The 12,959-nt window shown below is 38.9% G+C and overlaps 1 protein-coding gene across 3 annotated transcripts; it reads left to right on the top strand.

The window, feature by feature from the left end:
* The first annotated feature begins 688 nt into the window (after window positions 1-688).
* Window positions 689-9,784, top strand: anxa4 (annexin A4). 3 transcript variants are annotated; one of them, XM_034896541.1, is made up of 13 exons: window positions 689-800; window positions 1,764-1,813; window positions 3,364-3,451; window positions 4,479-4,573; window positions 5,468-5,581; window positions 6,119-6,209; window positions 6,767-6,843; window positions 7,277-7,333; window positions 7,415-7,508; window positions 7,752-7,847; window positions 8,929-8,987; window positions 9,170-9,292; window positions 9,564-9,784. In XM_034896541.1, exons 2-13 carry the CDS (start codon window positions 1,805-1,807, stop codon window positions 9,618-9,620), a joined length of 960 nt encoding a protein of 319 aa, XP_034752432.1. In that variant the 5' UTR covers window positions 689-800; window positions 1,764-1,804; the 3' UTR covers window positions 9,621-9,784. The 3 variants fall into 3 exon arrangements, with proteins under 3 accessions (XP_034752432.1, XP_034752433.1, XP_034752435.1); XM_034896542.1 differs by having other exon boundaries at window positions 691-741; XM_034896544.1 differs by having other exon boundaries at window positions 696-800; window positions 1,780-1,813.
* The last annotated feature ends 3,175 nt before the right edge of the window (window positions 9,785-12,959 follow it).

Below are 12,959 nucleotides of genomic sequence, written 5' to 3' on the forward strand. Positions count from 1 at the left end.
CTCCTCCCTCGCCCATGGTATTTGGTCACATGTTGCGTTCAAGGTGTATCGCTCAGCCCGCCAACGATAAAGTATGTGTATTCGGGAAAATGTAAAAGCAAACAGGGGCGGGGTTAAACATGTAGCTCCGCCCACATTGAGGTCTGTCACATTGAGGTTAACATTATTATTAATCATGCATTCATATAAAAGCAGGATTTACTGTTGTAGTTGGTCGAGGTGGAGCTGTATTAAAATATTTTGTATAGGACTGCCAACAAATGTAGCCTACCTAGTTTGTGTCACCTCCAGGGCACCGTAGATTTTCATTATGGCTTAATCTGCTAAGTAATATATATTTTCTTGAATTATTAATTTATTGTTTCGTTTCAATTTCAGAAAATAGTGGGACATTAAGATGGTAAAGTAAAAAGTACAACATTTCTCTTTGAAACGTAGTGGAGTACAAGTAGAACGTGGCATGAAAGAACACTTGGCCTAAGCAAAAGGCAAGTCCCGTTAAATTCTTCCACTACTGGTCCCTAGAGGACAGTCTAGTATGAAGGGAGGTTTCCCGTTCGGCTGATATTCCGTGAATGCAGCTGTATTGCTCCCGTTCTCTAAAGTGCACGCGAAAGGAGGATGTTATAATTTGCTGTGGGTTGGACCATAGGGAGTATAACAGTGCATACAGTGGGTGGGACCTGTACATCCATGGGTGGGACGTAAAAGCAGCTGTTAGTTATAAGCTTTAGTTTTCCGGTACGTCGACACTTTACCCTCTGTCGGGCTTCACGCGGAGTAATTTGTCTTCAGGACAGGTAAGGAGGTGTTCAGAGTCCGAATAGTCATGTTTTCGAGGTGTTTAGCGGATTTTGATTCGGAAGAGGAGCGCAGACGGAGGGCTTTGAGCGGCTGCGAGACGAGTATTTAGGGTGTGCCCTAACTTCATGGCCAAGTTAACTTTGAAGCAGCTCTGTGCTCAGCTTCGTGAACACGTCTTCGTTTCATTTTATTATCTCAATTAAGCTTTCCTAAACATTATAGTGTATATGCTACTACAGAATAGGCTACATTTCAGTTGCAATAGCCTATACGTTTGAAAACAATTCTAGTGTAAAGTGTTTAACTTAGCTTACAGATGATGAATAGCTACCCTTTCTATTGCTCAATTTAAATAACTCGCTGACGTTAGAGGGTTGTCATCCAAGGACTTGCTGTTAAAGTAAAAAAAAGCTGTGAACACGAATATACTATAATGAATTTTAAAAGAATGCCCACTAACTGGTTAAGGATTTCTTTGTGCTTACACCATTTGTATCTACATTGCTAATAATAAAGTAGTGTTGTGCTTCAGTGGAAACGGACGTTTATCGATTTAAAAACATCAGGGCTGTGCACATACACTTTCTGCAGCACTATAAACTAAATGAGCCTCCTCAGTAAGTTTTTAACTAAATGGATTTTGACACATGATAACTCTGTGGGTAAGTTGATGCCTGCAGGCAAACCTGTAGGAGTAAAACCCCTCTACCCTCTAGTAATTACAGGTGTGTCAGAACAAACAACAGCTAAATGAGATTAGCTTCTGCGACGCCAGCATAGACATGGGACACAAGAGAGCCTTTGACCAAATGTGTGTGACGGAAACCCTCTCCGAGATGATGACCTGCATACATTATTAATTAGAGGTTAACAAGGTTCCATTCAAAACTCAAGTCTTTGGTTGGAAACAGGTCATTGTGCAAATGACCAACTATCAATATGTATTTATTCTTTTGTAGCTTTCTGCACCTCCAGTTTGGAAATCCTCCCTCTTCCTACAATGGCAGCGGTAAGTCGGTCCCATAGCTGCTGTTCCACCTGTCCACAGCGAGAACAATCAACTATTTGCATGGATTTACATTACCAGTAGAGGATGTGCACTAGACTGTTTGTTTTGCTTGGTTTTGACATGGGCTGGGCAGCAATTCAATATTATAATTTTCCATCTTTTATTATAATTCTATTAATGATATAGTACTGTTGTGATTTACAGTTGCTACTGCAAACTGTCATAGAAGTGTTACGTCTGTTGTCATGTTTAGTTTATAATAAACATAGACACAAATTGTGGTATGAAATTATAATCATTGACAGTCATCATCGAAGTTTTCCTTTCTTCTTGATGTTACTCATACTACTGTGCAGTTCAATGCAATTATCAGGAGTTTAGCCAGTTAAATTAATATGAAAAGTCATGAAGTAGTGTAAAAAGTCCTTTTGGTCATTGTGATTTTAACTTAAATGTGTGTGTGCGCGAATGTGTGTGTGTGTGTGTGTGTGTCCAAATGACTTCTAAATGCGACCGGAAGACATTCGCTACATTTATTGTGTCTTTTAATCTCATGTGGGATGGGCCAGATGTTTGCCATGACACAGAAATAAAATCAAATTTCTAACATTAGCAGATAGAAACTTACAGCCGTCATGTATAACAGCCTTCTAGTGTGAAACACTGCATATACATCATTCGGGACAAGTTACAATAAGAAAAACCTATGTGTGAGTGAAAGGGGACTTTAAACTTTGTGTCTGATAGTTTTATTTCTGTTTAATAGATACATAGTTGTAAGTTCAGTATGCCTCCGCAACGGGTTGTCCATCCATATGTATGTACACATTTAACCCAAACTGGGTCAATCTAACACCGACTCAGCACTAGTATAGTATAAAACCAGTATAAAAACCCTGGGTCAACAACCCCACCAAAACATGGTATTTTTACCCAGTTTAATGTTATTTATATTATTGCCATTGGGTTATTTGGCAATAACCATAGTGTTTACTTTTTTAGACCTATAAAATATATATATATATATATATATATATATATATATATATATATATATATATATACATACATGTATACACACTAGCAACAATGTCATATTTGAAAAAGCATTGGTTACTTTTACTCAGTGTAATATTATTTTTTAATGTTGGGTCAGACATTTATCACAAAAAATTACACTGTTATATATTTATTTTTGCCATATTTCTTTTATGTTGTCCATATATAGAGTCTCTTTATATTTCTATTATAGAATGGGAGCAAAAGTAACAAAACCCATTTTCCTCCTGGGGATCAACAAAATATTGCCGATTCTGATTTTCTGTCTAAGTGAAGTTATGTTACATGTCATAAATACCAATTGATAACTTCCACTTCGCCTATAAATTCACTTAATACCTTTTTTTATTAAATTACATCAAAGTCTTTAATACATAAGTCTACATATATTATACGAGCCTGGACAGACATGGATGTAAACTGCAATTTGACAGGTTAGCAGCGGCATACAACCGCAAGGCGGTAATTCTAGTTTTGTCATTTACAACCAGATTGGAAAACGTGGAACAGTGACTGAAGCGGCTGGTTTCAACGCAGACGCTGATGTCAAGACTCTTAGAGAAGCCATGAAAGGAGCCGGTGAGTGATCCAGCAAATTCAGTATTGCTCAGTGCTTGTGTTGTCATGGCAGCTTTTTATTTTCATTATCCATTCATTCTGCTGAGCATATCCTTGTACTTCGCCTCACCTCTTCAAACTTCCTTAAACATCTTCTTATTGAAGGGAAAATTAATCCTAACTTTGCTGATCGTGTAGAAAGTAGTAAACTAAGCTCATCAAGGGTTGCACTATTCTGTTAGTCTGGCTATCACCAGATCAAGCCAATCTCAGTAGATTTGAGTTTGAGCATTGGTCTGGGGATTCTGCTCTGTATTTTCTCTGCACAAGAGGTGTGACCAACGGGCATAGTTCAAGTGACTCTGTACTCAATTGGACAGTCCTTCAACCAATAAGACGAACAATCTGGGTGTCTGAAAAAAGCGACAGCGGCATCAACGGGTTTGCTGGGCTTCAGTGGCATTTGGTGGTCGCTATGTTGAACGTAAACAAGAAGCTGCTCGGTCGCTTCTCTATCGTCATCGTGTTAAACCCGTCAATAGCTTGCCAGGTAGATAAGCCACTTTGTGATTGGTTCTCACAAAATTGGGAACTGAAGCAGGAGAATTAAACGTGCAGCTTTCCAGAACCAACTGCAGAACGAAATCAAATCACCGGCAGATTTGGCCGGGGTTTACCAAGTCTAATGTTCTGTAGCAATATTGGCAGGTATATACCACTCAAAGAGGTACATCCTGACAAACATTCAGGAGTACGTAACAATCCATGTCTTTCACCCACAGCTCAGCGTGGAATGTTGATGCTGTTAGTGTTTACTGGCATAATCATCTTTCCCTGACTCTAGTTTGAGCTGTATTCCAAACAAATGGTTACTATGCTGATGCAAACAAACAACTGTGTTAGGATTGTCTCCAGGGTTGCTATGCCAGTGCCTGATTCTACGTCCTACACATTAGGGCTGAACCCTTGTTCTCTATAGGAATGTTTAGACATGCAAGATGAATATTGATTAAGGTTATACACTTCTATGTTGTATTATTTCTTGCAGGAACTAAAGAGGCACAAATCATTGAGGTCCTAGCACACCGTACTATTGCCCAGAGGCAGCGCATCAAAGAGGCCTACAAACAAGCAGTGGGGAAGGTCAGAGTTTTGACTGAGCTGCACTAAAAGGCAGCAAACAAAGTCTATTTGTAAATGTCTTTTATTTGTGATGTGTTTGTCTCCATACGCCAACATTTATGAAGCGGAGTATGTGAAGAAATTACAGTCGGAGCACCAGAAAAATTTGAAAAGCGTCCTTGATAGGGACTATTGGTAGTAGCAGTCATCTCTTATTCCATTGTGTACACTCTCATCACTCTTTCACATGAGGTTGCTGTGCTAACATAGTGCTGATAATGTGCAAGTTAACCATTAACTGTAAAGCAGAAATGAATACCACCTATACACAAAGACCAGGACAGACAGGACATTGTATCCTGTACTAAAGCAGAATGTTCACCTCCATAAAAAAGTACATTGAACCCACCATGAGGTAAACATCGCACTGCCTGTTTCTTTTATGATTATGGAGATCAATATATTAACTAAAAGGGAAGTAAGGCGTTTATTATATTGACATGATGAGTTAATAACCAGCCCATTGTGCAGTGTCTGGTAGTAGGTTGATAAACTTATCTGGAAGTTCTACTGAGGGAGAGAAGAAAAGCAAAGATTGTGAGAGGGATCCTCGCAGGCAGAAAGAGTGAGTCATGTTGCATATGGCGACGCCCACGTGTGGTCACACAGACGAGTTGTGTGGAACAACTTCCCAAAACTGTCCAGAAACCACACCCTCTAGCGGGGACACAAGTCCTGCTGCTGGAAAGTGTGAAGTCATGGCTGGCAGCACAAAACCCCAAACATAAAGCCAAGAAGATTTACCTATTTAACCTCAAAGCTAATTAGCTTTTATTAAGTAACAAATTATTAAAGTAGTGGGAACGGCTGTTGGGCTGTGTTCCTCTTAATCCATCTGCTCCCGTCCTCCTGCAGGACCTGGCTGAGGATCTGTCCTCAGAGCTGAGTGGGAACTTCAGGAGTGTCGTTCTAGGTCTGCTGATGCTGGCGCCTGTGTATGATGCCTACGAGCTGAAATATGCAATGAAGGTCAGAGTTCAAGACAAGTCCAGTGATAGTCAATATTTTTGCTATTGTCAACATTCCCAAGAAAAGACCAACCCCAACATGAATTCATCCTCCAACAAGTATTGATCATCAATCAGACACACTGTTGCACTGTGACATGTTCCTTCATCACATTAAAACTGTGCTCTGGGGTTTGTTTTCAGTCAGTCTCACATACACATTTCTGCTGTGCTAAATACTCTGCAGGGCATCAAATGCCAATAACTAACTTTTGCTAAAAACTACAGTGCCCAAGTTTAAGCCTTTTTTTGTTTAGATAACAGTTTGTACATGTAGGGACAAATGGGCTTGGGGCTGATAACCACAGACAGGGTGGGGAAGTTTGAAAGTATTTAGAGACAGAGACACGTTGTTGATTTGTTGACAAATAAACAAAAATATAGATCATTACCAAACATATTCTTTTAAGCTACGTTTCCTTTAAATCACAAACTTCTCATCTTTTCAGTGAAAAGCATCTTCCCATCCTAACACATGTCCATATGCATTCATGAACAGGGAGCAGGAACAGAAGAGGCCTGCCTCATCGATATTCTGGCTTCAAGAACAAATGCTGAACTAAAAACCATCAATGAGGTCTACAAGAAAGGTAAGTGTGTCACTTCTGTGAATAGAATTTATGAAATCAGGTCATGATACAGCTCAATGTCTGTTGGTGCCTATGGGTTGTGTATGATATCCGATATTGTGTATCAGTCACTGAGCCTCTGTTCTTTGTTCGGGGATGTAATGGCGTCCGTTATTAAAACAACAGTGGATGGCATAAATTATTCATAAAATCCATTGCTGCTCTTTATGTGGCAGTTTTTCATTTTTCTTTTCAAAGTTATTTTTTGTAATGTCTTTCAATGAGTATGAATACATTGTTATTGTATGGTGCTTTGTGTACATGTTTTGTACCAATTAGACCAGCACAGTTGGTGAATTTAGATCACAACACAATAAATATCAATGAAACTGTATGCCGTTATATATTTACTTACCAAACCTCATAGTTTTGTATTAATCTCATAGAAATATAGAAAGCCATATAGTATGTGGTGACTGGGTATCTGTTAGTTTGTATTTAGATTTAGCCCATAGTATTGCAGGTATTCGATTCCATGCCTTATATTTGAATTAATTTTCTTATACTTTTTATGACAGAATATGGAAACTTGGAAGACGCTGTGTGTGGGGACACATCAGGAATGTTTCAGAGGGTTTTGGTCTCTTTACTCACGGTAAGAAACGGTAGTTAATAACGTCTCCTAGCTTGGACCAATGTGAAGGTTTAAATGGCACATTTTTAGAGATGACATAAAAGTGCATTCTATAAAATTGTAATTCAATGTTAAAAAAATGCAGAAAACCTTTTTAAAAGAAGAGTATATTTCACTTCCTTGCCTAAAAACATTCACTTTTTTGCTTTTCTTTTTACATAGAGAGTTGATTTGTTGGAATTTCAAAGTATTTTGAAATTCTTTCAGAAGCACAAGATAACTTGTTTAACTTGGAAGTAGGGTTTGAATCCCTTTACAACCATTGTTTCGGTTAGAGGAAGCAATAGTCACTTCTGCATCATAAAAACACACAATTTTTGATCATTTTTCTGTCTCCATTGTGGCGCAATCTACAGTGGTTTTCTCTTAAGCGGATGTGTCTTCTACATTGCAGGCTGGACGGGATGAAAGCGACAGAGTGGACGAGGCCCAGGTTTCTCTCGATGCCAAGGCAAGAGTCTAGGTTCTTTAGATGAAAGTATGTGATTCATTTACAACTACCAGATTGTCTTTTTAACGTTTGTGATCACAGGCCATCTATGAGGCTGGTGAGGCTCGATGGGGCACGGACGAGGTCAAATTCCTAACGGTTCTTTGTGTGAGGAACCGAAACCATCTGCTGCGAGGTATTCTTTCAGCGTATTCACAAACGTCATGTTTACAATCTGCACACTTCCTTGTATTGGTCGGTATTGTGTGTCACATGAAAATACTTTCTTTTACCAAAAGAAGCTACAGAAGTCATGTATTAGCCTCTGGGGATTTTCCTGACCCTTTGTGGAAGTTTTAGAAGCAAACACGGACTCTGAATCCCTTTTGTCTTTGTTAAGTTTATGCTGAAACAAGTCATTGTTGTTTTTTTCTTTCAGTGTTTGATGAGTACCAGAAGATTTCTGGAAAAAGCATCGAGGACAGCATTAAGAGGGAGATGTCTGGCTGTCTGGAGGAAGTCTTTCTGGCCATTGGTCAGTTTTTGCTGTGTGACATGCTCCATCAAATAGACATCTATTGAGAATTTATAAAGATTCAACCCTGTTGTGAAAGCTGTTAACATTCAAGTTCAATGCACACAGAGAAAGAAAAACCTAGAAGCCACAACTCAGTCTTTCCAGGCAGAATATAAAGGGAAATACCATTCAGTTTACATAGTAGTGCCTGCAGTGCGGTGACACACCGCAGTGACTGGCTGGCACCAAACATGTCACCATGATCAACCACAAACTGCAAATGTTTTAGGCTTGGTACACATAGTTTAATGGGGGCTCCAAAAAATAGGAATACATGTTATGTCAATATAATGCAATTTGTGGTGTATTCCCATACACTGTATAATATTAATGGACAAGGCATCCAGTTCGGCGAAGTGCTGCAAATGTGAAGTGCCTCAAGTCTGAATTCCAGCAGGGGGTGACACATGCGGTTTCAAAAGGAGGTCGGTTTATTTAGAAGTCTATGAGAAAGTAACCCACTTCTCACTTGATTTATTACCTTAGTAAACGTAAAGTTTAATAAGTAAAAGTTAATCTCAAGCTAATCTCAAGTCAGTAAAAGTTTAATAATTAGTTTTTGTATTTTAGTTTTACCTTTTCTGCAACAAAGAATGATGGTCATTTTTTAAATTATGGTCTCGTTGATTTTAAAAGCGGTGATAAAGCAGGGTGTTGTTTTAGATCGGGTTATGATGTGATTGCCAATGAAAGTGTGTAGCGTAATGTAGAGTGTAAGGGGTCCTCCTGTTTCCCTCCCTCCCTCTCATCTAAAATCATCACATCCACAACCAGGATGGCTGCGCCCGTAACGGCAAACTCAACGAGACATAGCAGATCTCCACAAACCAATGGGTGATGTCACACATCTGTCCATTAATATTACACAGTGAATGTGTATTCCCTTAATTGTTAAGCATCTCTTGTATTTTGTCACCCCTCTGTACGTCATGATAGAAGCGACTTTAAGAACACCGAGCTCATAAACACTTTATATCCGGCCTACTATTGATGTTTAAGCTTTGTACCTTATGTGCTGGGATTTGTTTTTGCGTTGCAGTGAAATGTATAAGGAACAAGCCAGCATTCTTTGCAGAGCGATTATACAAATCAATGAAGGTAAATGTTTCATTCTTGTAATGGAGCTACAATAATTGTGTGTGTGTGTGTGTGTGTGTGTGTGTGCGTACATAATTACGTTAGTTGCATTGGCCATAAGAAAAGCAGCCTGATGTTATCACACTGTATATACTAGGGACAAACACTAGCACCATGTAAACACAATTTCTGTCTCTTGTCAGGGGCTGGGCACTACAGATAGTGTCCTCATCAGAATAATGGTTGCTAGGGCGGAGATCGACATGTTGGACATCAAGGCGGAGTTCATGAAGCTGTATGGCAAGACTCTGTACTCCTTCATCAAGGTGAGGCACTAAAAACTAGGAGCGGGAAATACTCTAGTCGTTAAAAGGTTTGCAATACATCAGCTGTGATTTAATAATAACTGTGATTCTAACTTTTGGACTTTTGATGAGACTTTCATTTCATGTGATAAGCTAAAGTGATATAATGAGTTTCTGAGTTTTCCAAAGCTCTTGAGGAATCTGAATAAGAATATCAAAGTTTGTTATCAGTATGGTTTCATGAGACTGATTGATCCTTTGAAGCCTCACAGATCTTTCTCTTGCTTCCTAGGGGGACACATCTGGTGACTACCGCAAAATCCTGCTGGAGCTGTGCGGAGGCGAGTAAAAGAAAGCTCAGAAGAACATCCAGCTCTGTCTTTATTCCACATTATGAGCTTTAATTCTGTTGATTACTTCTTCTGTCTTATCATTTCACTGATGGACCACAATGCCTTGTTTTACTGTTTGTACTGTTATACCAATTAAACCAAAGACCGATGTGACCTTTTACACATGTCTGTGTTGATGTTATTGACCCTATGTAAAGGATTAATTGATGGTATTAGCTAGCAAGAGATACATATGCTTCTCACATCTTTAACAACATAAAGGATTACTGTTATTGGCCTCTAGCTCCCGGTCTTGTTACAGCGGAACATTTTCCTCACTGTCCAGTCAGTGAAGTCCATTTGTTTAATTGGTAGCAATTACTCATTTGTTGAGTCAGCCATTCATCATTTGACTCAATTACATTAACTGGATGCTAGCTTCATTTGGGAGGCAGTAAAGTGGGCTCTAATCAAGTAAAAGAGAATGTCCCATAGCTCTTACAAACTTACAGCTCCATCTCAGAGCAATAAGACTGGGAAATAATGTGATGTGGTTGTACTCAAGGTGACCACTAGGTGGAACCAAAATCACTCTGAAGGTTAACAGAAGCAGCTAGGAGACCAGTAGTGGTGGGGTATCTATCAGCCTCATTTCAGTTCATGAAAAGCCCAGTGCTTGATGTCATGTTTTTATAAATGACTCTTCTGCAAGTTTGTTTCTCAGTAAAACTCTTGTTATGTTGGTCATGTATGGCAGTGGTTAGAGTGGCCAGATTGTGGTGGTCCTGGGCAGCTTCCAGGTATAAATGTTGAACTGTTGGAATATCACAGTTTGTCGTTGCAAATGAGAATTTGTTCTCACTCGACTTACCTGGATGAATAAAAGTTTTAAAAAAAAGCTATATTTATAATATATAGCAGGTTTTCCCACTGTCGTCGGGCAACATAAACGTGACTCCTTTCTTGAAACTGACTACTGCATACAGATTTTAATACAGAACCAGGCTTTACAGGAAAACACTCATCCCTGCAGGCTCTCCACTCACTCTGTGTGGGGCCAACAGGAGGAAGAAACATCACTAAATTAGACTAGTTGTTTACCAGTCACCATATTAGACCCCACAACAACTGCATCCATTTATGTCTTTCTCAGAAGAGCTGCCACCCTCTGTGGCCAGCTGCTGAAAGCCTCATTTAGTCATTTCAGAGGTTTTCAAGGCAAAAACAGGGAAGTTGATTCGAGAAAAGTGTTGATTTGTGAAACATTTTCTCAGTGGTACATTTGTTCAGTGCAAGGTTTTTGTCCCTATATCCTTACGTGCAGCAATCACAGTTGCCGTTGTGAAGATGCAATATATTTGTCAAAATAAAAGAGGAACATTGTATCACTCAAAAGGCTTTAAAATTCTTTTTAAAGGAACGTCTCTGCTTTATCATGTTCAATATAAATCCTGTTTACAAGCACCTTATTTAATTTGAATTCATGGCATGAAGTCTATTCATTAGACACAGAGAGGATTTGTTTTTTCACTGTGTGCAATAAAACATGATTTAAAAAAAGACCACTTAAAAAAGAAGGTTTCTACAACACACCCCAGAGAAATCCCTTTCTCTATTTACTTACAGTCACAGCCAAGATTAGATGTGTTTTATTTGATATGTCTGTACACTTACTTTGACTAAAAATAACTACAATAATAAGTTGTTTTGAGAGGTTTGAGGCCTGCAGGAAAACCTTTGATAAATGGAGTAAAGCAGCTGTGGTAAACAAGTGAGAACACATCACATCATAACAGAAGCAATACCCTGAACCTAAGATCACACAGGAACAGTTTGTCATATGTTTAATAATCCTGTACGAATGAACACAATATTTCATATATTACCATGGCAACAAAAACAAGAACTGCAGGCAATTATGACGGGGAGCTCGCGTAAGCGGAAGCGTAACGCGGGAAGGCAAACGTCAGGAACGGCAAGAAGCATGAGCCGCCAGGTTGGCGACACATTGCCGTTGCAAATATCCCAGAACCCTAAAGGATTATTAATAACCTCTGGTCAGTCTGATTTTATTTTCTGTAAAAGCTTGTAAAACATCAACCCTGTTGTCCATAGTCAATCTACGAACATCATTTCTTCAGAATATTTGTTCTGCACTGAGGTCACTTGAATGTTAAAAAGGCCGTAGGACCATAAAGACAAAAAAAAAGGGAACATGAATCTCACAGATATATTTTGATATCACACACACAACAATGCCACACCAGCATTTGTGTTGTCTAAAACAGTTCTATGTATTTGGAGTCATCCAGTGAAAAAACAAACATATTGAACATTATAACTCATATTAAGGACACATTAGTTACATTTCTTACATACAGTGTATCAATCTTGCATGTAACAGTATGGATTAATTGCACAATGACCCCGAAGAAATGTGCACTTCTAGGCTGGATACAAAACCTTAGGGATAGGAAGACAACAAAGACATCAGCAGAATGGGCCGGGCCCACTGTTAGTTTTAGCTCCAAAAGACAGTATGTTACAACGTTATGAATCAGAAGTGCCATTTGTCGTCATATCCAAATTTGGTAAAAAGCCTCCAAGCGTCATGCCAAACAATCTTTACAGTTGTCGTGTTTATAGCATTTATTGTAGCAGAGATATTGCAATTTACCCATTGAAATGCATTGAGTTTTCAGACAAAAACAATAAATCTTTATTATAGCGCCCCCTAATGGCTCATCTTTACCTAATTTTGTCTTTTGGAGCTAAAAACCAAAAACAGTCGCCCAACCTGCTGATGTGTTGTGGTCTTCCTAGCCCTTACAGAAGGCTTTGTATCCCGCCTAGAAGCTCAAAGTTTTGGGGTCATTGTGTAATTAATCCATACTGTTGCATGCAAGATTGATACACTGCATGTAAGAAATGCAAAACATTTGTCCTTTAGATGAGTTATAATGTTCTATGTTTTGTTTTTGCACTGGATGACGCAATATACAGTATATAGAACTATTTTAGACAACGAAAATGCTCGTGTGTGATATCAATATATATCTGTGAGATTCATGTTCCGTTTTCTTTATTTATTTGTCTTCATGGTCCTACCACCTTTTTAGCATTCAAGTGACCTCAGTGCAGCACAAATATTCTAATAGCCTTGTTTTTCCTGAAAATAAACGATGTTCATAGATTGACCGTGGACTCGGGTCCTTGCAGTTTTTGTTAGTCTTGGTGTTGTCCTGGACTGCATTATGTTGACATATTGTAGGTCTATATTCTTCCCATGTCATAAATGTGGTGGGCAAAACATTATATGTTTGAATACAATGCAGTCCAGTTCAACACCAGTGGAA

The sequence above is a fragment of the Etheostoma cragini genome, chromosome 16 (genome assembly GCF_013103735.1).
Source record: "Etheostoma cragini isolate CJK2018 chromosome 16, CSU_Ecrag_1.0, whole genome shotgun sequence".
Lineage (NCBI taxonomy): Eukaryota > Metazoa > Chordata > Actinopteri > Perciformes > Percidae > Etheostoma > Etheostoma cragini.

What these genes read in the sequence shown, in the direction of transcription:
- anxa4 (XM_034896541.1), top strand. An exon ending in AGAAGCCATGAAAGGAGCCG is followed by an intron (nt 3,452 to 4,478) that starts GTGAGTGATCCA and finishes TATTTCTTGCAG; the next exon opens with GAACTAAAGAGGCACAAATC. An exon ending in GATTATACAAATCAATGAAG is followed by an intron (nt 8,988 to 9,169) that starts GTAAATGTTTCA and finishes GTCTCTTGTCAG; the next exon opens with GGGCTGGGCACTACAGATAG.